The sequence below is a fragment of the Leucopleurus acutus genome, assembly GCF_964270905.1.
Source record: "Leucopleurus acutus genome assembly, chromosome: 3".
Taxonomy (NCBI): domain Eukaryota; kingdom Metazoa; phylum Chordata; class Mammalia; order Artiodactyla; family Delphinidae; genus Leucopleurus; species Leucopleurus acutus.
In genome coordinates, this window is record NC_139145.1 from 11,933,509 (window position 1) to 11,958,728 (window position 25,220).

A 25,220-nucleotide genomic window follows, 5' to 3' on the forward strand; every position below is an offset into this window, starting at 1 on the left:
AGAACAGAGGCTGGGCCCCGAGACTTCGGAAAGTTTCTGGAAAGAACCAAGGGTGCTCGGTCCCAAATGAGGCCCTGGGAACTTAGATTTAGGGGCGACCACCAGCTTCCGGAAACTGCCGAAGCATGGACGGCTCCAGAGGACGAGTGAGGTGGCCCAGAACTCAGGAAATGGAGGCGGCAGGGTTGGGGGGAGGGGCTCAGACAGAAAGCTGCGCTTTTCAGGAAACAAGCAGAGAGCCGAGAAGGAGCCGGAGTTGAAAGCCGGGGTTTCCGTGGTAGCCCAGAGCGTCTGGCAACAGCTGAACTAACTCTCTCGGGTAGGGAGAACTAGCCCAACGCCTGTACAGATGCGGACTGTTTCCGGAGATAGCCGAAGACACTCGGGAACAGGGGGCGTGGCCAAAGGTTTCCGACCTACGGAGCGCTTCGGAAGTAACCGAACGCGCTCGGGCTGGTCTGGGTTCCAGTGGTGGTGAGGGGAACTTAAGGGCACAGCCCAAGCAAAGACCAGTTAAAAAAGGACACAAAGATGGTTTATTTATTTATTAACACAGTTTCAAGGCCCCAGACGGGTGCCTGGATGAAGCTTCTAAGGACAGAGCCCATGATGGGTACTCAATTCAGAGAGGGCAACAGGAGGGCAGCAGGAGGCCAGGACCAGAGAAGGCATCAGGAAGAATCTCAACAGTGAATTACCAGCAGCCTTCAAAACCCACTTCAAGGGCTTCTCTGGCGGCGCAGTGGTTGGGGGTCCGCCTGCCGATGCAGGGGACGCGGGTTCGTGCCCCGGTCCGGGAGGATCCCACATGCCGCAGAGCGGCTGGGCCCGTGAGCCATGGCCGCTGAGCCTGCGCGTCTGGAGCCTGTGCTCTGCAACGGGAGAGGCCACAACAGTGAGAGGCCCGCGTACCACAAAAAAAAAAAAAAAAGAAGAAGAAAGAGGGCTTCCCTGGTGGCACAGTGGTTGAGAGTCCGCCTGCAAATGCAGGGGACTCGGGTTCGTGCCCCGGTCCGGGAAGATCCCACATGCCGCGGAGCGGGTGGGCCCGTGAGCCATGGCCGCTGAGCCTGCGCGTCCGGAGCCTGTGCTCCGCGACGGGAGAGGCCACAACAGTGAGAGGCCCGTGTACCGCCAAAACCAAAAAACAAACAAAAAAAAACCACTTCAAGTGACTTTGAGCCAAGGGTCTGTTTTCATCCCACCCCCCACCCCACTCTTCCCTTACCCTTTTCTTGGCCCCTCACAAATCCAGACATTGGACCTCTTCTTTGTAAATGTGGGCTTTTATTCACCGTCAGCTCCGGGATGGAAGGCGGGAGCAAGTCATGCACAGCCTTGATCTAGTTCCAACACCAGGCAGTGCTACACGGATGTCTCCAGAGAGAACACAGCGTGGGCTGCAGTGCCTGGAAAGTGCCCTCACCATTGTGGGGTACGGTGATCTTGCTGGCCACCTCTGAATGGGAAATGGAGACTCTGAGATGCCCAGTGGGTCACACAGCATTACAGGGGAGAGAGCTGGAGCTGGAGTCGGCTGTATCTGACAACAGATTCTCCATTCCAGCTCCCTTGACTACAGTGCCCAGGACAGGGCCTGGCTGCATGACTCTTTCCAGGCAATGGTGGGGGCAAGTCTCCATGCCTTGCCAGGCCTTAGTTATTTGTCTGTAAAATGGGGATGACGACACCACCTCCAGCCTTCTCAAGGTTGGCTGAGGGGAAAGCCACAAGTAAAGCGCTTGGCATACAGTAGGTGCTTAATAGTCGTTGGGATTTGTTTTGTAAACACAAGGAAACTGAGGCACAGAGTGGGGAAGTCATTTTCCCAGAGCCAAACAGTGAAGCCAAGATTCCAACTTGGGCCTCACTGCCCCCCAGTTGGATTTTTCTCACTCGAATTTCAGCCCTACAAGGCTCTGGCATATCGAGGGCACCCCCCAGGGGCTATTTCAGACACATCATGGTCAAGTTCTCACCCTGGTGGGCATCAAATACAAAAAATCTTGTCCAGGGTCTTCTCCTACCCTGGCAGTGTCCTTTGAGGCCTCTGCCTCCTGGGACATCAGTGTCTGCTTGTGACGCAGGTGACCCCTCTGCCTAGATCTGGTGAACTTCTACTCATATATCAAAGCCCCAGTTCCCACACCTCCTAAGCCTATAGGACTGGAGGCAGACTCTAGCATGGCTGGCCTAGGGATGGAGGCTATGATGGTAGGAAGTAGCCTTCAGAATCCAGTCCATCATCAAGATTACTTTGTTTTGTGGTGGAGGGGAATTGTTTACGGAATCTCCAAGTCATCCAAACTGGGCCTGGACAGGTAAGCTTGGCTGCATCCCTTCAAATCTGCGGGTCTTGAGTCAGGGGTGGGATCAAGTAACACAAAAAAATTTTAAAAGTACAGAAAAACCATAAAACACGAATACACGTTGACTTGTCCAAAGTGCTTCCTTCTCAGCCCAGGGGGCAGGGTCTACAGATGGGTCCCAAGTGCATGGGACAAGACCTGGGCAGCCGCCTTAACAGTGGCAGCTCAGTCTGGCTATCGCTTATAAAACGTAATAAATTAGCTGCAGGGATTTGCTGCTATTTACAATGCCACCCTAGTCTCCCTTGCCTGCCCCTATGGCCCCCTGATTGATCGGCTCCAGAACATGAGGGAGGCACCTTCCAGCAAGAAACGCGATCGCTTCTCATCTTCCAGGTGTCAGAGGCTGGTGGCTCAGTCTCCATCCAGGTGTCAATTTATGGAAAACACATTCCACAAAAAATGCGTTGACTTCCAGGCCAGGGAGAGGATAGGTAGGAGGGATTAGTCTTTCTCAAAGGGTCCAAGGGCTCCTGGCACAGCCTCAGCGCCCTCCACGGCGATCTGCGGCACCAAGGTGGGTGGCCCAGTGGCCTCCTCAGGTGGTTCATCAAAGCTCACCTCCTGCACAGCCTCCTGCTTCTTGAATGAGTCTCGGCGCTCGGACAGATGCAGCCGTCGCATGACCACCAGCTCGGAGTCTGGCCCGCGGCTGCGGCGCCCCAGCTCCCCGTCGAGCCGCTCACCTGTACCCAGCTTGTCAGCCGACTGGCCTCGGCGCAGCCTTGGGGACCGGGCAGGTGCAGGCGGGTGCCCTGGCAGGGGCGAGGGTGAGCGGGGTGGGGGCGCTGGCACGGGCGGGCAGGCCAGCGGGGAGGGCGGGATGCTGCTGGTGGACTTGCGGCGGCCGGTTTTGGGGCGGGGTGGCCCAAGCTTGGTGGCCAGGCCATGCAGGGAGCTGGGTCGGGTGTGGCCAGCGGCAGCCGGAGATGCAGGGCTGCTGGAGCTTGGGGATGCGCTGGGTGGAGACACTGTGTCTGTGGGTGACGGGAGGGTCAGGGCCACCAGCCTCAATGTGGGGCCCTAAGACTGACTGCCAAAAGCCCACACTGTTCCCTGTGGCCACCCATCAGGCCTGGTTTTTCCTTTGTTTGCACAGGCTCTTCCTTTGTCTTAGATCTGGTGGACTCCTACTCATCCATCAAAGCCCTAGCTCCTCTTCACCCACTTCTCACTTAAATGACCCACTGAATCATTCAGCCAAAGGTACCTGCCCACCGTCCATCTATCCATCCCATGAGCCATCCACCCACTGGTTCTGGAAGTTACCCAGTAAGGGCCCTGCCTCTGCCTGTGTCCACTCCCCACCCCTAGGCCTCAGCCCCTGAGGATGCCTGATCTGAGAAAGACAAAGATGGCACAGATACCCCCAGCCCCATGAGGTCAGGGTAGGCCAGAGGGAGAGATAGCAGTTGGGGTCCCCAGAAGGCAGGGAGGGCTTCCTGGTGGCTCTCCTCCAGGAGGCCTTCCCTGCCTCTGTGGATTGCCCCAGACTGTCTCTCTAGTCTGATGCTAACCCAGTGGGACTAGGGGTGTCCATCTCTGGCTGTCTCTCACAGACTGGGGACCCTCAGGGTTGGGCCAAGTCACCATCCTTTCCTGCTCCAGAACAATCTTTCCATGCCCTCTCTGGCTCACCCTCCATGGCTCCCTACTGCCCCCCAGTTTAAGCCCAGCTCTTCGGCTTGATCCATCCCCCAATCCCCTCTCCCTAGCCTCCGTCTAGCTTTCACATCTCTCCTGTCTGGATCCCCTTTGTTCATGATGTTCCGTCTGCTGGGCACAACCTTCCCTGCCCATCCCAGACTGCCTTTGAGGCTGTCACACATCAGGTCATTCCAGCCTCCCAACTCTGCTCACTCCCCCGCTGGGCTGACCACCACAGCCCTAAGGGGCTGTTCTTCCCAGGGTGGTCCTGGGGGTGCACCCACCTGCTGGGGCATCGGGAGCCGGGCTGCAGCAGGGCGTGGTGGGGCTAGGGGAGAGGCTGTGGGTGGGTGAGCCCGGGAGGCTCTCGCTGGATGACAGGGAGTGGTGGAGGCCGGAAGAGAAGCTGCGGCTGGTGTGCAGCACGGACGACTGTTTTGAGATCTTCTTGAAGAGCGACTTCCGCCTGGGGGTTAGGAACCCAGATTCTTCAAAACCCCTGCCCCCAGCGGCCCGGGCCACCCAAATGTGCCACAGGTCCTGCATCAACCCTCCCCGGCAGCCAGGCCTCCGCTCACCGCTCCTGCGTCTCCCGCCTTCGGCTCCGCTTGTTCCTGCGCGCCATGCGGCCCTTGGTCACATTCTTCCGTGCAGGGCCCACCTTGATGGAGGTGTTCTCCAGGGGCGTGGTCCGAAGGGCGATCTTGTTGCCACTCTGCAGGAGGGATGGCAAGGGGTCGCCTGTGTGCCTTCCATCCAACAAGACGTCCATGCACCCACCCACCCATCTACTCATCCATTGGAAGCCCCGGATCCTAACCACCCGCTTCTTACCTAATGACCCCCCCACTCACTGGGCCAGAGATGGATGTCTGCCATCTGTCCATCCATCCAATAAGCCATCTACCCACCCACTGGTCCCAGGAGCTATCCAACTAGGGGTCTGCCTCCTAACCTGTGTCCACCTCCCCGCCTCTAGGCCTCAGCCCCTGAGGACCCTTGGTCTGAGGGGAGGCAGGAGGCCAAGATGGTACAGATACCCCCGGCCCCACAGAGTCAGGGTGGGCCAGAGGGAAGGTCAGGAGAAGGGGCACCCAGGGGGCAGGAAGGGCTTCCTGGAGGAGTGGCTCTGAGGCAGAGGGGACGGGGCATGCAGGGCCGAATGCGGAGTGGTATGGTTGGATGAAGGGAACCACACAGAATTGGGAGCTGAGGCCAAGGCGTAGGGATGGAGGTCACAGGAGCAGCCCAGAGGGTGGGCAGTGTTGGGAGATCCAGGGGCCCTGAGGATGGATGGGGGTGGAGGCTCTGGGGTGGAGGCTCTGGGGTGGAGGGTGGGGTTGGGGGCCTGCACCTTCAGCAGTAGCTCCACGACGTCCATGTGCACCAGCCCCAGGACCGACTCCCCGTTGATGTGGGTGATGAGGTCCCCGGCCCGCAGGCCTGCCTCCTGGGCAGGGCTTCCCTCCTCCACACTCTGGGGGTGGGGTTAGATAGCGGGGTCAGTGGCCTGGGCCCCAGAGCTAGAGACCCCAGCCCAGCTGAGTCAGCTACAGGCCCCCAGCAAGCTGCTGCCTTTCACACTGCCCGGTTTCCCAGACCTTTCAGAGACCAGTAGGGAGGGGACAGGTCCTGGGCTGGGGGAGGGAGGACAAAACACTGTATGGGAGCTTTGTGCCCACTTGAGGTCTCCATCCCTCTTGCCCAGTCCTCTCCCCGTAACTGACAAGGACCATTAAGACACAGGGGGCATCAGTTCCCTGCCCTGGGCTTCAAAACCTCATAGGCAATGAGTACTCGCTTGCTTTCCAAGACTAACAAATGCAGCTCCAAAAGGGAAGCGCCTTGCCAGGGCAGAGCTGGGACTCAAACCAGGTCTGGCTGTTCCCGCCCATCCCAGGGCCAACTCACCCACACGACATGGTGCACGGTGTAGATGTCACTGTCACCCATGTAGACGCGGATTGCCCGCAGGCTGAAGCCATACTTCTTGCCCGAGCTGTGGATGACAATGGGGGGCCGCAGGCTGCCACACACGGGGGAAGGGTCTCGGCTTGGAGAGGAGTCGCGGGACGACGGGTTTGAGGACAGCGAGCGTGGGGACAGGGGGCTCATGAGGGGGCCGCCGCTACCGTCATCTGCAGGGACGAGGTTCAGGGAGGGGGGTCACTCCCTTGTGGGTCCCCTCACAAGGCACCTTCCCCTCCCTCCACACCGATCAGTCGGTTTGTTTCTGTTTTTGTTTTTTGGCCGCCCGGCGCAGCATGTGGGATCTTAGTTCCCGGACCAGGGATCGAACCTGTGCCCCTGCAGTGGGAGCTCAGAGTCTTAACCACTGGACCACCAGGGAAGTCCCCACACTGATCACTCTGGCTGCTTTGCTGCCACTCCAATGCCCCAAACACCCTCCCCCTTCCCCTCCAGGCCTTTGCACATGTAGTGCCCGCTGCCAGGAATGCCAGTTCCCCAGCTGCTTCCTATCTCCTGGGCTCAGCCCCGAAGAGCAGCCCTGGGAGCTTTGTGCCCGGGGACACATCACCTGGAGGGACCCCCTCCAGCTCCCGCTGGCCAAAGCAGCCCCTACTCCGTGGACAGGACAGACAAGCAAAAATGGACATGGACAGACAAGCAAAGACGAGGCTGGGCCATGGGCGTCACCTGCTGTGATGATGAGCGACAGGGCAGACACTGAGGCTGACTTGGGCACGCGACCCCCGCTGGGGGAGGTCCTGGATTTCTCAGGGGCTGAGTCTCTCGGGCCCCCAAGGCGGCGGCCCCGGCCGGCATCCAGGGCCCTCGGCGTAGAGTGTCGTGCACCGGTGCTGTTGCTTCGTAGGCGCGCGTGGCTGAGGGCAGCTGTGTCAGCTACGGGGATCAGCAGGGTCGGGGGGTCAGTCTGCCCCTCCCCCATCTCACCACTTGGCCCTTCTGCCCACAGAAGGCAAAGCCCCTTCCTCCCTGGTCGGTGTGTACACAGTCCAGCCTCCTGGCCTTTGTTCAGGCATTCCCTCTTCCTGCACACCTTTCTTTCACTGCTCTCCCTGGGAAGCTCCACTCTTCAAGTCTCCTACTTCAAGAAGCCTTCCCCTCACCCCAGTCAGATTCCTAACTCCCACTCTTGGAGCTCCCCAGTTCAATTCCTCTCTCCCATCCTAATCCAATGAAGCTGGGGGGTATCACCCTCAGACTGAGGCCTTTGTTACACAAGTGAATGTTGTCTCTAGAGAACTCCTACTCATCCTTCAAAACCCATCTCAAATAGTCCCTCCTGTGGGAAACTCTCCATGACACCATCCCTCCCACCCTGGATTCCACCTACCAGAAAGGCTTGAGGGCTTGGGCAACACTGGGGTGGCTGCTGGGGGTGGGTCGGGCTCCCCGAGAATGAAGACGGGCCTTTTGGGGCCCACAGGAGCTGGGCCGACTCCCTCATCCTCTGATGAGAAGGCAAATTTGGGCATCGTGTCCAGGTTGATGGTGTTCAGGAAAGATGGGCTAGGGCCCCGCTCAGGCTGGGAAAAGGGTAAGTGGCAGGAGGAACCGGAGGATGTGCAGGACCTCAGCCTGTAGCAGGGAAGAGCCTGAGTCACACCTGCCAGGTGCCCTCACCCCAGGACACCCAGTCTCCCCTAGTGACCATACCTTAACTCTCAGCCTAGAGTCAGAGGTAATTTGTAAATATAAGGTGAGCTCCCTCTGCCTGCTCTGTCCTCTGTGACTGCCCAGAGAACTCCTATTCAATTTTTAAAACCCAGCTTCCAACGCCCATCTTCTAGCAGACGTTGATTATTTCTGTGAGTTTGGACATTGAAAGATGAAAGGGACTTCATGAGCAAAAGGTATTCTGGGCAGAGGAAACAGCGCAAGCAAAAGCCTAGCAGTGTGATGGTACATGGCTGCTTTAGGTTTAGTGTGGTTAGGAATGCAAAGCCAAAGGGAGTGATGATAGGGGCCAGATTGGCAGGGGTCTGACAGGCTGGCCAATATGTTTTACCCTTTTCTACTGGGCCACTGGGAAGCTCTTTCCAATGTTAAGACTTTGTGGCTCCACCTCTCAGCAGGTTTGGAAGCTGGACCTGCTTATACTCCCCAGCCCACCTACCGGACCTCGGTGGTGCTCAGCCGGCGCCCATAGTCCCCCTCACTGCTGCGCTCCCACCCTTCCTCCCGGTCCTCACTGAAGCTCCGTTCAGCAAAGGTTGGGGTGGGCTGGACGGCCAGGAACTCAGAGCTGCTGTAGACCTGGGAAGCAATTAAAAATAACAGTAACGGGACTTCCCTGGAAGTCCAGTGGTTAAGACTTCGCCTTCCAATGCAGGGGGTGTGGGTTCAATCCCTGGTCAGGGAGTTGAGATCCCACATGCCTTGCAGCCAAAAAACCAAAACATAAAACAGAAGCAATATCGAAACAAATTCAATAAAGACTTTAAAAAATGGTCCACATACGAAGGGGAGTTCTGGGCAGAGCTCTGGCCCTTGAGGCTTCTGAGGAGGAGCTGCTACCATCATGACAAGCATGGATTTCTGTACATGAGCCCCTTTGGCAAACTGGTGACACCTACAGACCTCTTCTCAGAGTAGTATTTTTTTTTTTTTTTTTTGCGGTATGCGGGCCTCTCACTGCTGTGGCCTCTCCCGCTGCAGAGCACAGGCTCCGGACGCGCAGGCTCAGTGGCCATGGCTCAGGGCCCAGCCGCGCCGCGGCATGTGGGATCTTCCCAGACCGGGGCACGAACCAGTGTCCCCTGCATCGGCAGGCGGACTCTCAACCACTGCGCCACCTGGGAAGCCCTCAGAGTAGTATTTTTAAATGCATCAAATGAAATAGGTCAGGTTGCAAGTGAGGCTGATTATATTAAAATAATATTAGAATATTTTTTAAACCAGCAATATGGTACTATACATGCCTCTTTAGTAATGCATTAAATAACAAGATCTAGCAGGTCTCATAAGTACCATAATTTTGAAGTAGTTTTGAACTTGAAAGATATTTTACAACGACTCCAGAGTGATGTGAAAAATCCATGATTTGTATTGGTGACAAAGTCAAGGTCATGCTAATATTACTGTGATTTGTTGCTTATATTACAATTGGAAAACATACCAAATTTCAGTTAGAGATTAGTGAAAATAAAGATGTAATTTATTCCCATGCAAGTTCACAAACCCTAGATTAAGAAGCCCTTCAATAAATTCAGATAGTACCTGAAAAAAAAAAATGGTCCACATCATAAAAAAAAAAACAGAAACAAAAAAACCGTAACAACAACCGCATTCCTGGGGGACGGCTTAGTTGAGTGTTTCCTACATGCCTGACACTTCCCTGAGTCACTTCCTCAGATGCTTACTTACCACATCTCTAAAGACGTACAGTGTTTTTTTTTTTTTTTTTTTCTTTTTTTGCGGTACGTGGGCCTCTCACTGCTGTGGCCTCTCCCGTTGCGGAGCACAAGCTCCGGACGCGCAGGCTCAGTGGCCACGGCTCACGGGCCCAGCCGCTCCGCGGCATGTGGGATCTTCCTGGACCGGGGCACAAACCCGTGTCCCCTGCATCGGCAGGCGGACTCTCAACCACTGCGCCACCAGGGAAGCCCAAGACGTAGAGTCTTTAGCCCACTGTACAGGTGGAGAAACTGAGGCTCAGAGCGGCCTGGCTACCAAGGGGCCACAGCTGGGGTTTCCTGCCTGGGGCCCAGGCCCATAAGCAGTGCAGGTTTTTAAATCAAATTATAAACAAAGGAAGGAACTCAAGTTAAGCTGATGAGGCTATAATATAACACCCAGCATAGCAGATCTATTTACAATTGCCCCAAAGTGGAAACAACCCAAACGTCCATCAACTGATGAGTGGATAAAACAAAATATGGTCCAACCACACAATGGAATATTATTCAGCCGTAACAAGGAATGAAGCACTGACACATGCTACCATGTGGATCGACCTTAAGAAGCCAGACACAGGGAATTCCCCAGGGGTCCCACGTAGCGTATGATTCTATGTATGTGAAATGTTCAGAACAGGTAAATGCATAGAGACAGAAAGCAGATGAGTGGTTGCCGGGGAGCGGGGGAGGGGGAAACGAGGAGTGACTGCAGCCGGGTACAAGGTTGCCCTTTGGGGATGATGGAAATGTTCTGGAACTAGATACAGGTGACGGTTGCACAACACTGCGAATGTACTAAATGTCACTGAATTGTACGTACAGTTTAAAATAGCTAAAATAGTCTATTTTACGTTACACGTATTTCACTACAATAAAAAAAAAGAAAAAAACCCCCCAAACATCTTGCCCTGTTTCCTGAGCACTAGCTACATCCAGGGCCCAGGCTCACCTTGCTGAACCGGTGGGAACAGGATGAGAACTGGGGGATCTCCGTGGATGACTCCTCATCATTCGTCTCGTCATCTTCAGAGCCCAGGTGACGGTAACGCTCTGAGCGCGCTGCGGGAGGGAAAGGCATGTGCAGCCCACCTGATGCTGGGGGAGGTGGACACAGGGGCTGTGGGGTGATGTGGAGAGGGCCTCCCAGGTCGGGAGACACTGTCAGGGCAAAGGCTTTGTGGTGGGACCAGGCTTGGTATGTTTAAGGACCAGAGGAGGCTTGGGTGGCAGATTTAGTATCTGGGAATAAATCCCAGTTGTGTTCCTAAAAGCTGTGGGACTGGGGATGGGCATTCTTGTGTCTCAGTTTCCTCACCCTTAAGATGGGTTACCCAGAGTTAGGTAAAATTGTGCCTCTCAAACATAAAGGATGTCCCTCATCTTACAGAAAAGGAAACAGATGCTCAGAGAGGACCTCTGACATGCCCAAGACCACACATCAAGTTCTGGAAGAGGCACTGGAAGCCGGGGGCGTTTACTCTGTGTTTGGCCAGAGCCCCGAGTGGGGAGAAGGAGATCTGTCTGAGCTCACCTCAAGTGCTCGAGGGGACCCCCTCCACCAAAGCTGAGCGAGGCACCCCACCCTCCTGTATGACAGGCAGGGCTCCATGCCTGGTCAGGTCTGACACTCAGGAGGCTGAACCTGCTGGGGGACCCCCAGGCAAGGGCTGCCACATGCAGTGCCTTGGTTTCCCCTCCCGCAACCCAAGGTGGTGCGACAGCCTCCTGAGCTCAGACGCATAGGAAATCCAGGCAGGGGGGCAGCCAGCAGACATGCCCCAGCTTCTTGGAAAGCTCAGGAAGTTGGAAGCTCCAGGCCCAAGGCGAGGCACCAAGCTGGGGTGGAGACCCTGTTAGACACCCCTCACCGCCCCAGGAGATCGTGGGACAGCACAGCCCACCTCCTGGACCCCTGCTTACTGTCGAAGTAGCTGGTGTCGTCCTCAGCTTCAAGCTGCGGCACAAACTCGGCCTTGTGTCGCAGAAGCCCCGCCCAGTCCAGTGTCCAGAAGAAGGGGTGCTGCTTTACTTCGTGGGTGCCTCCTGCAGACATGCCTGGCTGAGCCCTGCTGGTCCCCACCCCCCATGGCCCCCTGGGCCAATTATGAACCCAAACTTGGCCAACACAGAACCAGAAAGATGGGAGGGGAAACGAGCCATCCTTTAAGAGCCCATAGGGGAACCAAGCTAGGGCTAGAACCCAGGCCCTGCTCTTCCCTCTGCTGGACTCTGAGATCCCATCACCTGGAGAAACCCCAGAACCTTAGGAGGGGGCTTTTTCCACATGTTTCTACCCCACAGAGCAGAGCTGACTGCATGAAGCAGAGCTGACTGTATCCTGTTCCCCAACCTCAGCCCCCATAGTCCTCTCCAGTGGCCAAGCTTCATCCTGACTGTGATCTGTAGTGACCACATAATGGGTGGCTGCATGAATATTAAATAGTCCCTTAATCAATATTTTGGTGGCTGGGGAAACTTGGGACAGTGGGATCCACTGGGCTGGGCCTTGGGGACCGTAGGACACAGCCCATGGCGACCTGGCAGGCTCATACACACAGCCTCAGTGCCCCTTGTCTGAACCAGACCCAGCTACCTGCTACTCTTCAAAATCTTGTGCTAGTTCTTGGTGAGCTCCTATGTATCCTTCAAAACCCCAGTTTCAAGTCCCCCTCCTCTATGCAGCCTCTCAAATAGAGCTCTTGTTTACCCCAGCCCCCATCCCACCCACCTGGGCCTCACCCACACCTACGTACCAGTGCCCAGACGGTCCAGGGGGCTCTGTCGGAGCAGCCTGGTGATGAGGTCCTGGGCGTCACCTGGAAGGGCTTCGTCCCCCTCTGGCCACATGATTTCATCTAAAATGAGAGGAGGGAATGAGGGACTGGGGATAGCGCTTCCTAGCACCTCCTACCACCTCCCCTTTCTATGCTCCCAGCCATCAGCCTCCTCTGCTCCTTCAGCATACCAGGCTTGGTCCCATACAGCCTTTGTTCTGGCTGTGCCCTCTGCCCTGAGCACCTTCCCTTCATCCATCTCTGTGACTCCCTCTCGCCCCTTTAAGTCTTTGCCCACACGTCACCCAGTGTGGCCCTGCATGACTCTCTATTTAATATAGCACCCCTGCACCCGCCCCCCGCCCCCTCCCTTCTCCCTGCTTCCTTCCCTCCTCAGCATTTTTTGCCTCTGATTGCTCCATAATTTGCTTATTTATCTCCCTTACTGTCCCTCTCGCCCTTGGCTGTGTCCCCAGGGCTCAGCTGGGGCCGGGCACGCCATAGGTGCCCAATCCACAAGTGGGCCTGCTCCCCTCCCCGGCAAAGGCAGGGGGGACCACCGACCGGAGCCAAAGTGGGGCTGAGACTTAAACCTGGGGCGACAGGGCAGGGGGAACGCACCACTGACCACCTGGCCAAAGAGTTCCTCAGGGGTATCTCCGAAGAATGGCACACAGCCCACCAAGAATTCGTAGAGGACGACGCCCATGGCCCACCAGTCCACTGGCTTCCCGTAGCCCTGGCGGAAGATCACCTCGGGGGCGATGTACTCAGGCGTCCCGCATACCTGGGCCAGGTGGGACAGGGAAATGAAAGACCGCCCCCAGCCAGGGAAGAAAGTGTGGGTAGAATTACAGGGATAGTTTCTTTTCTCCTTTTTGCTGCAAAGTCTCCCCATGTCCTGGGCTCAGGCTTCAGGCAGAGGGAGGCAGCCCCGCCCACCTGCTTGTCCACGAACTCCCGAGTGTCCTTCTCGATGTGGCCCTCGTAGAGGTTGGTGGCCATACTCATGAGCCCGATCTTAGACAGGCCGAAGTCAGTTAGCTTGATGTGGCCGAGCGAGGTGATGAGCAGGCTGTGGGCAGGCGGGTGGTGCGCTCAGGGCTGGGGGGCCCGAGGTGCCTGGCTGCTCCCGCCCCCTCGCCCCCCCCCCCGAGAACTTGGTCCTACAGGAGGCAGCCCGACCCCTCCATGGATCAGAAAGCACTGCCTGTGTATGATCACATTATTGAAAGATGCAGCGGGTCTTGGGCAATATTACAAATTTGGCAAACATCTCTGTGCACCAACTGGGTGCATCTGGTGTTGCTCTTGAGCACCTACTGTATACTCCGCTGTGCAAAAGTTAAGTTCCTGAGAATCACAGCATGTCCCCACTGGGCATGAAAACGTTTCGTGAACACGTCCTGGGGGGGATCTACAGCATATTCTTGTACGTGCATCCATGATTTTAACAAACTGAATACTTTGTAAGCACCTGTTGTTAAGTGAACATGTCTTTAGCACCTGCTGTGTACAGAAATATTTGTGCCTCTCGTGGGCGCACCAGTTTTTTAAAACTTACACACCTACCATGTATGCTGCTGTTCATGTTCTCCTGCAAGCTTAAGGATATGAATATTTTAAGTGATAAAATGATATGCGCCAGCTTTATTTTATAAAGTCACATTTTCACGCACCTCCGGGGGACATCTGCCCATTTAAAAATAAATTTCTGGGGACTTCTGTGGTGGTCCAGTGGTTAAGACTCAGAGCTCCCAATGCAGGTGGCCCAGGTTCGATCCCTGGTCAGGGAACTAGATCCCACATGCGTGTCGCAACTAAGGAGCTGGCGGGCCGAAACTAAGGAGCCCACCTGCCGCAACTAAGACCCAGGGCAACCAAATAAATATTTTAAAAAGTAAAAAATAAATAAATAAAATAAAAAGGGGGAATTTGGACACAGACACGCACACAGGAGGAGCACCACAGCCTAGGGACTACCAGAAACCGAGAGAAAGGCCTGGAACACATCCTTCCCCATCACCTTCAGAGGGAGCGCGGCCCTGCCGACACCTTGACCTTGGACTTCTGGCCTCCAGAACTGTGAGAATAAATTTCTGTTGTTTAAGCCCCCGAGTCTGTGGTACTTTGTTAGGGCCACCCTAGCAAACAAATGTACCTTCTCCTGACTTGGGGTGTATTTGAAATTTTCCGAAGCAAAGAGGAAAAAATATTTTTCTGGAGCACCTACTGTGTGGGCCTATCCCTCCCTGAACCCTCCAGGGCTGCACCTTCCCACACCGTTTTTCAGATGAGGGTCCTGAGCTTGGGAGGGGCAGGCCCTGCCTTGGGGACACTTGGAAGATCCCACTCCAGGATGATCCCACAGAGGCCCAATGGGCACAAAGGAAGCAGCCTTAGAGCATCGAGCACAGAGGCCCAGGTACACAGCAGATGCCAACACACATTTGCTTTGTTTTCTAAGCCACTCGCAAACAAGATGCCCTGAAAACATGCAGGGCTCTTAAGGCCCTGAAAACACGCAGGGCTCTTCACCCCTCCACACAGCAAGTACCTCCACTGGAAAGGGACCCATATCCCTGGCACACAGTAGGTGATCAATGCATGCTGACCTCAACATAAAAACTTTATAAAAAGATAGCTGCGGTGTTTGGGGACTGACACACAGTCATTGCCTACTAACTGTTGTTCTGATCACTTTTCCACAGCTGGTGCCCAGTAAATACACGCCAGCTAAAAAAATGTGCTTTATAAACTCAAAAAGGTCATCAGTGTGTGAGAAGTTAGTTATACCGCCGTCTGGGTTCCTTAAAACGGTGAGCACAGGCCCAGGTATACAGCAGGTGCCAAATACAGGTGCTTTGTTTTTCTAAGCCACTTGCAAACTACAAGATGCCCTGAAAACATGCAGATTCTTAACGCTTATGTCCACACCTCCACATGGCAAGTACCTGAGAAACTCATACTTCTTGCCTGGTATCCAAAGCAGCCCTTTCCTCTGTACACAGGAGGTGCTCAACTAATGTACGGAAGAGTGCTTTGAAAATTATGAAAGGGTTACAAAGCATGAGGGATTATTTACACTCACACTTGCGTTTTTCAGTCACCCAGAGAGCACCGGGCACTCAGTAGGTGCCTACTAGAAACTAGGATAAAATAAACACTCTAGGACTCTCTTTCTTCCCTGCACTAACACACAGCAGGAGCTCAAGACATGCAGTCCCTTTTTTACACATAAGGTCTTGCAAAGCGCATGTCCCTGCTCTTTGTATATAGCTGGTGCCTCATAAGTGCATGTTCACTTCCCTTGTGTGGCAGCAGCTCTGTGAGTGCATGGTCCCTTCCCCTGTCCAGTCTGTGCCCCCTCACTCTGCCTGGCCAGCACCTCGATAAGTGCACTGTCCTTCCCCTGCACACAGCAGGCGCCTATTAAATACCTGCTCTCGTCAGTACACACCAGGTGCTCAACATTGCCAAGATCCCTGCTTTCTACCAGCAGGGGGCCCATGATGCCAGGAGAATCTAGGTGGTGGGGCTCCTGAGCAGTCCCAGACCCACTCAGAGGCCCCGCCCCCAGGCTACTCTGAGCCCCGCCCCCTGAGAGCCAGGCCCACTCACTTGTCTGGCTTGAGGTCCCTGTGCACGATGCCATAGTTGTGCAGGTACTCCAGCGCGAGCACCGTCTCGGCGAAGTACATGCGGGCCATATCCACGGGCAGCGGGCCCATGTTCTTTAGGAGCGTGGCACAGTCGCCGCCTGCAGAGGGGTGGACGTGCTCACAGAGGCCCTCGGCTCTACAGCCGTGCCCAGATTTGTGCCTATGTGCCCTCCCCACCTTCTGGAAAGTGTCTCCAATCTGTCCTGAATTGGGGTGGGGACCTGGGAGGTGCGGGAGGATAGGCAGACCCTGCCTTCTCATTTTCCCCTGGCAGGGCAGCAGCTCTGTTAAGTGCACAGTCCCTTCCCCTGTACGCAGCTGGTGCTTCCTCTGCTCACCCGGCAGCCGCTTGGTTAAATGCATGTCCTGCACTTACCTGAAGGCCCTGCTCTTTCCTGAACTGCAAACCTGATCCCACAACTCCTCACCCTGGCCCCCAACCCCCCTAGTCCTTCTGACGCACGCCTCCCTCCCTTCGCTGCTCTAGCCTCTAGGCCCTTGCCCACCAGTCCCTCCTGCCTAGGCTGTCCATCCTACCCCTATACCCTAGGGTCCTGCCCTCACACTTCTCTTTGGGATCCCCCAGTTCCAACTCCCTGAGGCTGGGTCCCCCACCACAGACTGAGGGTCCCCCAAGACAGGCTGGGACCCCATGGAGGACAGAGCAGACTGCGGGCTTGATCAAAGGAGGGATAAGGTATTTCTTCTGGATCAGGAGTAAGCTCTCCATTGCTCTGGAGGCATGCAAGCCCCAGTGACCGCACCTTCCACATACTCCATAACCATGCAGAGGTGGCGCCGGGTCTCGAACGAGCAGAACATGCTGACCACAAACGGGTTCTCGGCGAAGGTGAGGATGTCGCGCTCCACGAAGACCTGCTGGATCTGGTTGCGAAGGATCAGGTTCTGCTTGTTGATCTTCTTGATGGCAAAGCGCTGCCTCGTTTCCCGGTGCCGCACCAGGTAGACGGCCCTGGGGCGGGGCGGGGCGGGGCGGGGTAGGGGGGGAGCCGGGCTCGCTGAGGCCCGAGATCCAGGTCCCGGCAAGCACTGGGACCCGACCTGGGTCCAGAACCCAACCCGCTGTGCCTTTGCCTGCGCTGTGCCCTCCCTTCTCCCAAAGCGGCCCCCCCGTGGGTTTAAGCCACTCTCCCTGGTGTCATATAAAGAGCCAAAGATGACCCCCTAGGTTGTTTATTTCTTCACAGCCGACTGAGACCCGTTAGCTCAAAAGCCCCGCGGGCACACACTCAAATCGCTTTAACTACAAGTCAAATAAGCAGACTTTTAGCCGTTTAGAGCCTGCTGGTTTTGCATACCTTGTAGATAAGATAAACGCTGGGGCTATTACAGACCCCAAGCCGCTCCTGCCCCGTGGAGCTCTCAGACCCAGAGACCCCCCACTGTGCTGCGGACACATAAGCCTGGACACAGAAACCTCCTCTGCAAGCCCCCCTCCGTCCCAGACCCCACAACGGTCTTATGCTGTGAGGGACTCCTCCCCCCTCCCCCAAAGCAAATCCGTCAAAGCTGCACTTAAAGAATGCTTGGCGCACGCTACTGCCATCGTGTGGCCATCTTTTCCCTTGCTCAGTCCCCAGATTCCTAGAACCCCAAACACCTGGGGTAAGTAAGGACCTAGATCACGGACAAGCCCTTCCAAGGCCATGCCCCTGCTGTTTTGTGCCTCCACTTCCCTCTTCAGGCCTCAGTTTCCCTGTCTGCACACTCAGGGGCTGTGTGGGCTTCAACCATCTCCATGGGCATCTGAGAAATGGGTCTACGGGGTACCCAAGGACTCACCCGTAGGCCCCATTGCTAATGAGTTTGATAGTCTCGAAGTCGCTCTCACAGGGCTTCCTCCGTGAAGGGCCGACCAGGGCACGACTCTGGGGGGTGGGTAGCAAGAGGGGTCAGGGTCCTACCCCACCACTGAGCAGGCTGTGTTCTTCCTGCCCCCAAGTCCCAACTGCTGGTCCTGGCACCTGACACTACCTCTTCTCCTATACAAACTTGTCAAACTCAGCTTCCGAGTTTGAGCTTTTGCTTAAGCTACGCATGCCCTCCTTCCAGAAAACTCCTACACATTCTGCAAAGCTCCCCTTTCCAGTGCCCCCTCCAACCCTGCCCTGCCCAACCTCCATGGCAGGGCAGTCTCACCTGCCTCCACCATCCCCCCCAAAGTCACAGGCGTTCATTAAGCACCTGCTATATGCAAAACCTCAGCAAACAGCAAACCCAGCCCTTCTCACGGCCACCTGGTCTACCGTCAAAAGAACAAGACAGGTGGGGCCGCCAAAGCTCTGCGTCTTACTTCTGGGGACTCCGGTGCTGGTGCTGGGGGCTGTCCTCCACTGTCATCAAGGTGACTCAGAGGCACTGTCTCTGTAAAATGAGGGAGAAGCCTCAAATGGGGTTTCTGAGCCCCGCCCCTCCACCACCCAGAGACTTCCGGAGGCCTCCAGGGCTCATCCTGGGCTGGGGAAATGGTGCCTCCCCTGACCAGCTCCCACGATACTGTCATTCAGCCCCTGCTGCGTCCAGGTGTCGGTCAAACCCAGGAAGCTGGGCTGAACAACGACTAAGGAACCTTCTAGAAGGGCCAGTGGGAAGCCCAGGCTCCGAATGCTCAGCCTACCTTGAACCCTGGCCCCAAGTCTTGGGCCTGTGAACACCGGCTGTGACGCTGCCCCTCTGGGTGATGGCTCCTAACATCCTCCTCAGCTCAGGGCATGGCCCAGGCGAGCCCCCTTAGTTTCCAGCCCTGGGGCTTAGCAGAGGGGTGGCCCCGGGTGGGAGTGTGCAGCTGGTGAACAACAGCAGTGACGGTGGCCATGAAGACAGTGTCTTGCGGTCACAGAGCAAGGCTAAGGTGAGGCAGTGAGCCTCAGGGTGAGGGAGGCCCGGGTTCAGATGCAGCCCACCCGTCCCCCTGCCAGTGGGCCCACTGCGCGGTGCTGGGTAGATGACTGCCCCCGCAGCCTCAGCTGCCACCTGCCTGCCTGGCCACTTCGTGTTTCCTCTGACACCCGGGCCCACCCACAGTGCCACCTGCGTCATCTTCACGAGACAGAAAAGAGGTTGGCTGCGGCCACACGGCTAGTCCACGGGCGATCTGGTCTCGGGCACACCGGGCCTGAACCCCAGCTCAATCTCATCTGCCCGGAGCCTCAGTCTCTCTGGCTTTAAATGGGGACAATGGCAGCCCAATCCCAGTGGACGCTGGCCACTGCGGCTGGTCCCTGCTGACCCCGTCGCCTCCCCCCAGCTCCCCTCCTTCCTCAGCCACACTCCTTTCCTCGCTGTTCTTCCAACACACCAGACACAGACCCACCTCAGAACCTTTGCCTTCACCATTCCCCCTGCCCAGTTCATTTTCTCTCTCCCCTAAATCTGCACACTTTTCCATCCTCCAGGCCCCGGCCTGAATATCCTCTCTTCCCAGAGCTCCCCCAACCACCCCTGGACCAGGGCAGGTTCAATGCTCCCCTAGCACCATGTCTCGGTTGTTCCCCTGTCCTGGCTGGGGGGTTTTCTGCCACCTTGGTCGTGCCCATGGGCTGCCCCGTCTGCCTCCCACTTCCCGGGCCACAGTAGGATGAAATTGGGAAAGTGCTTTGTGAATTCACAGGAAAACGTGAATGCCACTGCTAAAGGTGGTCCCCTGGCACCCTGGCCCAACTTGACTTAGCATTTGAGGACTTGGCAGGTCAGGGGCTCCAACTTGTGGCCACCTTACCCCGGAATCCTGGGCACTTTCCCCATAATATGCCCTGCAGGTGGTTGAGGACAGGGCCAAAGAGAGAGGAAGGACAGTGTGGCGGCTCCGGAGTCAGGTGGGCGTGGGTTGGAATTCCGGCTCCACCGCAATCTCACCCCAGTTTCTTCTTTCTGCTCCACCCCCAGCTCACCCTGGAGGGGGTCCTTAGCCAGGCCCAGCTGCCCAATGATGTACCGCGGCAGGTCCGTCTTGATGCCCTGGCCCTCGCGGGCCTGGCCCTCGGCAGCCTCCAGCAGGTGGTAAAACTCCTCAGGGTCAAACTCCTGGGGGTGCAGAGGGGTTGGTCAGCCGAGGCCTGGTCCCACCTGCAGGCCTTTGCACACGCCGCTCCCTCTGTCTGAAGCATCCTCACCAGTGGCTCCAACCCGTCCCTGGGATCTTAGCTCCCGGCCCCTCCTCTGGGAAGCCCGCTGCAGCCCGGCAGCCCCCGGCATTCCTCTCAAAGCCCTATACGATGGGGCCTGTCTCTTGTATCTCGGCAGGACTGTTGGGTGCCTGGACTCAGCCCGGCACCTGGCCATGTGCCAAGACACTCACCAGGCACTCGAGGAGCCTCGCTGGCCGCGAGATGATGACCAGCAGCTTCCGGACAAGCTGGACAATGAAGCCAACTTCCTCACTGTCTGAGCGCTCATGGGCCTGGGGGCAGATGGGTGGTAGCGTCATCCGCAAGCCCTTGGTCCTGCCCTGCCCTCCTTGGGGACCCCTAAACCCTGTGCTCCCCTGCCCCCACGCACATCCTGCAGCAGCCTCTCCAGCTTCTCCTGCATCTCCAGGAAGTAGCGGGAAGTGACAAGAGCCTCTCCAGACTTGGCCAGGCAGTCGCGGGCCAGCTCGATGATTTGGTGGTGGATGAAACCCAGGACGCCGTCAGCCAGTGCCAGCCGGGCGCCGGGTGAGAAGGTGGCCAGAAACTCCTGCAGACGGCCCTCCATCTGTGCTGTGGCCTGGGCAGGGAGCAGGGGATATGGGGTGACCTGGTCATTGGATGGGGCTGGGGAGCGACATGCGCAGATGGGGGCGGGAGAGAGAGAAGATGTGACGATGGGGTCCAAAGATCGGAGGAGAAGAAGCAATGCGTACAGGTGCGGGTGGGGGAGGGGGGAGTTTGAGACAGAGAGATAGGGAAAAACAGAAATGGACAGATGGGGGGACGCAGCCAGGAAGACAGTAGGTGCCACTGGAGGGACAGCAACATGGAGGGAGCTGGGGCTGGTCTAGCCGCCAGGCGCTGCCCACCTTGGGGAATCTCTCCCGGTACACGTGATTCATCATGACGATCTCATTGTCGAAGGCCCCTGTTGTGCGTCCAGGGCTGAAGGAGGGGACAACTGGCTTATGACATGGGACCCAAAACAGCCCAGGGAAGGGCGGCTGAGTCAGGTCTGAGGGCCAAGGGCCGGAGGCCAGGCTTGTGCACGGTCAGGACCAAAGGTGGAGGAGGAGCCACGATGTGGGTCCCAAAGCCAGCCCAGGGAGGGGCTGGGGCTGGGGTCAGAGGTCGAGGCCCACCTGAGGCTGCGGGAGCGGGGCCGAAGGCGAGGTGAGTGGTGGCCGCCCTCCTCATCAACCATGCTCTCTGAGCTGCGGAAATGCTTGGACAGGAAGCATAGTTCGTCCGGCGTCGGCTGGAAAGGAAGCTGGTGGAGGCGCTCCCTGGAGGATGAGCTCGACTGGCAGGAGGGGGTATCGGGGCCATGGGTTCATGGTCAGTGCCACAGCCAGGACCCCAGCATTACCCCTCAAGGCTCAGGCTGTCTGCTGGTCATCAGATGGTAACTCTCCTGCCTGGCTCCTATGCATCCCTCAAAACTCCAGCTTTGATGTCCCCTCTTCCAGGAAGCCTTCCCTACCTGCTCCCTTGGCAGCCCCAAGACCCCCTCTGACCAGGCCTTCCCTGACCACACAAGGATGAGGATATCTGTGTATCCCGGACCAGGAGTCCCTTGGGGCTGAGGATGGGTCCTTTCAGGGATGCCCCAACATTGCCCAAAATGGGGCACAGAGGGGCCAGCCAGGATGTTTGCTGATTGGATAACTATCCAACACCTTAAAAAAAAAATCCCAAAGGGGCTTCCCGGGTGGCGCAGTGGTTGAGAGTCCACCTGCCGATGCAGGGGACATGGGTTCGTGCCCCGGTCCGGGAAGATCCCACATGCCGCGAAGCGGCTAGGCCCGTGAGCCATAGCCGCTGAGCCTGCGTGTCCGGAGCCTGTGCTCCGCGGCTGGAGAGGCCACAACAGTGAGAGGCCCGCGTACTGCAAAAAAAAAAAAACCCAAAGACATGTCTTCCCCACCCCCAACCTGGCACTCCCCTGTCTGCCTGCCAAGGTAGGACTTGTGGGTACCGAGACAGTGGAGCTGGGCGTGTTGGTTCCATAGCCAGAAGACGGGAGGGACGCGAGGGACCATCTTCTGCCGTCGGCCCTGGAGAGAATGAGAGGTTGGAAGGAAGGCAAGGCCCCTGCAGCTTGTGGGGACCAAGGGCAAGCACTGTGGCTGGCTGATCCTGGCCCCATTGGAGGAAGGACCTTCTGAAAAGGCCAAGAACAGGAATACAGGGTGAACAAGTCCACTGTGTGTTTTCTCCTTGTTCTTCAGCTGCCTCCTCCAGGAAGTCTTCCCTGACACCAGCGGCCAGTACGTCCCCCATCAAAGCTGCTCTCTGAGTTGCAGCTGCTGGAGTGAGTACACGCTGGCCACTCCCACCAGACTTAGGACTCCCTGAGGGCCAAAGTCCAGCCTCCCATTCCTCAGCCCCCAGTGTAGGGCACGGCATCCAGCAGGCACTGAATAAACGTTGTTGAATGAATAAGTGACATCTAAGTGCCTGGCACATAACAGGTCCTCCATCAGGTCTTGTTAAGTGAATTAACAACTTTCAGTGAATGAGTGATTCCTGGACAAAGTCATGCCACCCCCTCCCCCTGCCCCTCCCGGAGGGCTCATAGAAATTACCTGTCTGTGCTCGGGATGTGGCTGCAGGAGACCGTGCGTGCATGTGTGCATTTGCCAAGGGCGGAAGCCAGAGGAGAGACCACAGCAGGGCAGAGGCCAGGGGTGGGGAAAAGGCTAATGAGGAGGCAGGTCCAGCCACCAGGTGCATGCCCCTGCCTGTCCCCTCGCCCATCACGTCAACACCATCCCCCAAAGCCGGAGACCACTCACCTCCGGGCAAAAGGGAAGTTGATAGCAGATGCAGCTGAGAAGTTCCGAGGACTATCCAGGGGGCTGCTGCCTGCTGAGGAGGAGGTGGGGGGGAACTGAGTCAGTGGGGGTGGAGACAGGACACTCCCACCCTGCCCCGCTTGCCCCCGCGCTCACCTGTTGGGATGGACAAGGGTGACAGGGGCCGGGAAAGGGTCGGCGAGGGCGTTCCTACCACCAGGCTCTTGCGGTTCCCGCTGCGGCAGCTGTTGGGGGGGAAGGTGGGGACAAGTCCAGGACTCCTGCTTCACAGGACCACTTGCTCAGCTGGGAGCACATGGGTGATGGCTTCCGGGCAGGACAGGAAGCTGGGGGCGACCACTCTCTCTCTGCTCCCCAGGCGGACCGCCCCTCTGCAACATCATGGCCCTGGCCCAGCTTCTCCAGCTTCTGTGTTCACAATCCCACGCCCAGGACTTCCCCGGCGGTCCAGTGGTTAAGACTCCACACTTCCAATGCAGGGGGCACGGGTTCGATCTCTGGTGGGGGAAGTTCTGCATGCTGCGCAATGCCGGGGTGGGGGGCGGGGGGGGGGAAGGTTGCTCTACAATCCCGCCCCCCCAGCCTTGCCCACATCGTGGCCACTGCCAGGAACAATGGCAAATAAGGCAGAGGTTGGAGAGGATCCTGGAACCCACAGGTGGGTTGAGGCAGGCGCCCACTCCATTTTATGCACCTTTTCCCAGGGCCACTGCTCCAATCTCTGAGCAGACCCCCTCCCCAAGATCCCCCTAAAACGCCAATCTCATCCTTGGAAACCCTAAAGCCAGCATCTTGCACATTGGGTCCTGTTCTTGTTCTACCAAACTTTTTTTTTTTTTCAAAGAATGTTTTTTTAAAAAAAATATTTATTTATTTATTTATTTTATTTTGGGTACACCGGGTCTTAGTTTCGGCACGTGGGATCTTCGTTGCGGCACACGGGATCTTTCAGTTGCGGCATGTGGGATCTAGCTCCCCGACCAGGGATCGAACCTGGGGCCCCCCCTGCATTGGGAGCACTGAGTCTTACCCACCGGACCATCAGGGAAGTCCCTGTTCTGCCAAACTTTTGCCCACATGTTTTCCTCCCTTCATCCCAGCTCCCTCCTGGCCACCAGACCCCTGACCCAGGCGCCCCCCCCCCCCGCAACCCTTGCCCAGTAATTCCCATATGTGCCCTGGCCCCAGCCCCCGCCCTGGCAGAGGGAAGTTGGGAGCGACACGGTTCCCCCCACCCACTCCAGCAGTCGCCCGGCAACGGCTCCGATTGCTCTCTCTCGACAAGTGCATCAGCCCACACAGCCTGAGCCGCCAACGCAGCCCAGCCTTGGCGGGAGAACTGCTCAGGGAGGGAGAGATGACACCTCAGGGCCTCACAGGGCCAGGAATGGCGTCCCAGGCAGAAGGCACAGTGCAGGCCAAGGAGAGTGAGGTCAGCAACCGGCTCAGGAGACAAGACATGCACGGAGGAGGGGTTCAGCCTATCCACGGCTCCATGTGCAGCTGCTCCGCTGAGCCTATTTCCCCATCTGTATACCTTGCAAAGGTGCATACACAGTGCTCAGCTTTGGGCCTGGCACTGGGTAAATTGTGGCATGTACGTATATTGTCATCTTTCTCCTGACATTACTCACAGGGCCTGGTGCATGGTGGGAGAGCAAGCAATGCCTCTCCAGCGAATTAAATCACCGACATCTGCCAATACCAATAAGCCCAGAGGAGGGAGAGACCAGCTGCACCCATTTCCCAGCCTGGAAAACTGAGGCCACAGATGTCATCAGCCACAAAGATTGTCCTCTAGTCTGAGATGCAAAAGCAAAAGCGAAACCCACAGGTTCCTGCAAAACTTCCTGTCACCACCCCCCCAACACACACACATCCGACAGCCCACATCCTCTTCCAGCCCCTCACCCCCACACTGCACCCCAATGCATCATTTTTCACTTCCAACAGCATTTGGGAAAAACACTGGGAGCCTCCCTCTTGCTCTCAGGCAGGGCTTTCTTGAAAACAACCAAATCTGAGATCTCAACGGGGAACTGGGCATCATCTGTTCAATTCCCGAGCATCTACTGAGCACCAACTGTGTGCTCAGCCCTCCCTGGAGAAGGAGAAGGCCCAGGACCCTGAGAAGCTGCCTAGTTTTTCAATAACCAGCCCTGTGGCACAACAGAGAGTGAGAATTATGTCAGAAAAGAGGGGCCTGAGGCCAGTTTCCTGCACCTGATCCCTGAGGTGCCCATGAGCCTTCTGTGGCTCCCCAGGTTCTGGGAGAAGAGCCTAAACCCTGGATTAGTCATTCAAGGTCCTTCAGCAGCTGGTCCCACCGCCCAGCCTTTGCCTGTGCTCCCCTCTGGTGCCCCGACCAAGCACTGGTGAGACACTCAAGCACAGAGAGGTTAAGGAACTGCCTG

General features: G+C 56.9%; 1 protein-coding gene across 15 annotated transcripts in view; it reads right to left on the reverse strand.

Moving 5' to 3' along the window:
• Window positions 1–1,957: 1,957 nt before the first annotated feature.
• MAST3 (microtubule associated serine/threonine kinase 3) overlaps window positions 1,958–25,220 on the reverse strand; it is a gene marked incomplete at its 5' end in the record, with an annotated part of 37,353 nt that continues 14,090 nt past the window's right edge. For 4 of the 15 annotated variants that reach the window (XM_082835429.1, XM_082835428.1, XM_082835436.1 and 1 more), the window contains 26 exons: window positions 1,958–3,346; window positions 4,301–4,482; window positions 4,595–4,731; window positions 5,371–5,493; window positions 5,928–6,154; window positions 6,675–6,881; window positions 7,336–7,580; window positions 8,119–8,258; window positions 10,350–10,459; window positions 11,321–11,443; window positions 12,154–12,255; window positions 12,796–12,961; window positions 13,117–13,249; window positions 15,796–15,934; window positions 16,601–16,809; window positions 17,640–17,725; window positions 18,151–18,221; window positions 19,748–19,880; window positions 20,155–20,256; window positions 20,355–20,564; window positions 20,857–20,932; window positions 21,130–21,290; window positions 21,966–22,044; window positions 22,576–22,596; window positions 22,786–22,858; window positions 22,942–23,030. In XM_082835429.1, the coding sequence (XP_082691555.1) occupies window positions 2,814–3,346; window positions 4,301–4,482; window positions 4,595–4,731; window positions 5,371–5,493; window positions 5,928–6,154; window positions 6,675–6,881; window positions 7,336–7,580; window positions 8,119–8,258; window positions 10,350–10,459; window positions 11,321–11,443; window positions 12,154–12,255; window positions 12,796–12,961; window positions 13,117–13,249; window positions 15,796–15,934; window positions 16,601–16,809; window positions 17,640–17,725; window positions 18,151–18,221; window positions 19,748–19,880; window positions 20,155–20,256; window positions 20,355–20,564; window positions 20,857–20,932; window positions 21,130–21,290; window positions 21,966–22,044; window positions 22,576–22,596; window positions 22,786–22,858; window positions 22,942–23,030 (3,877 nt within the window). In that variant the 3' untranslated portion in view covers window positions 1,958–2,813. Of the gene's footprint in view, window positions 3,347–4,300; window positions 4,516–4,594; window positions 4,732–5,370; window positions 5,494–5,927; window positions 6,155–6,674; window positions 6,882–7,335; window positions 7,581–8,118; window positions 8,259–10,349; window positions 10,460–11,320; window positions 11,444–12,153; window positions 12,256–12,795; window positions 12,962–13,116; window positions 13,250–15,795; window positions 15,935–16,600; window positions 16,810–17,639; window positions 17,726–18,150; window positions 18,222–19,747; window positions 19,881–20,154; window positions 20,257–20,354; window positions 20,565–20,856; window positions 20,933–21,129; window positions 21,291–21,965; window positions 22,045–22,575; window positions 22,597–22,785; window positions 22,859–22,941; window positions 23,031–25,220 lie in introns of all 15 variants that reach the window. The other 11 variants (XM_082835433.1, XM_082835438.1, XM_082835434.1 and 8 more) reach the window with 4 other exon arrangements.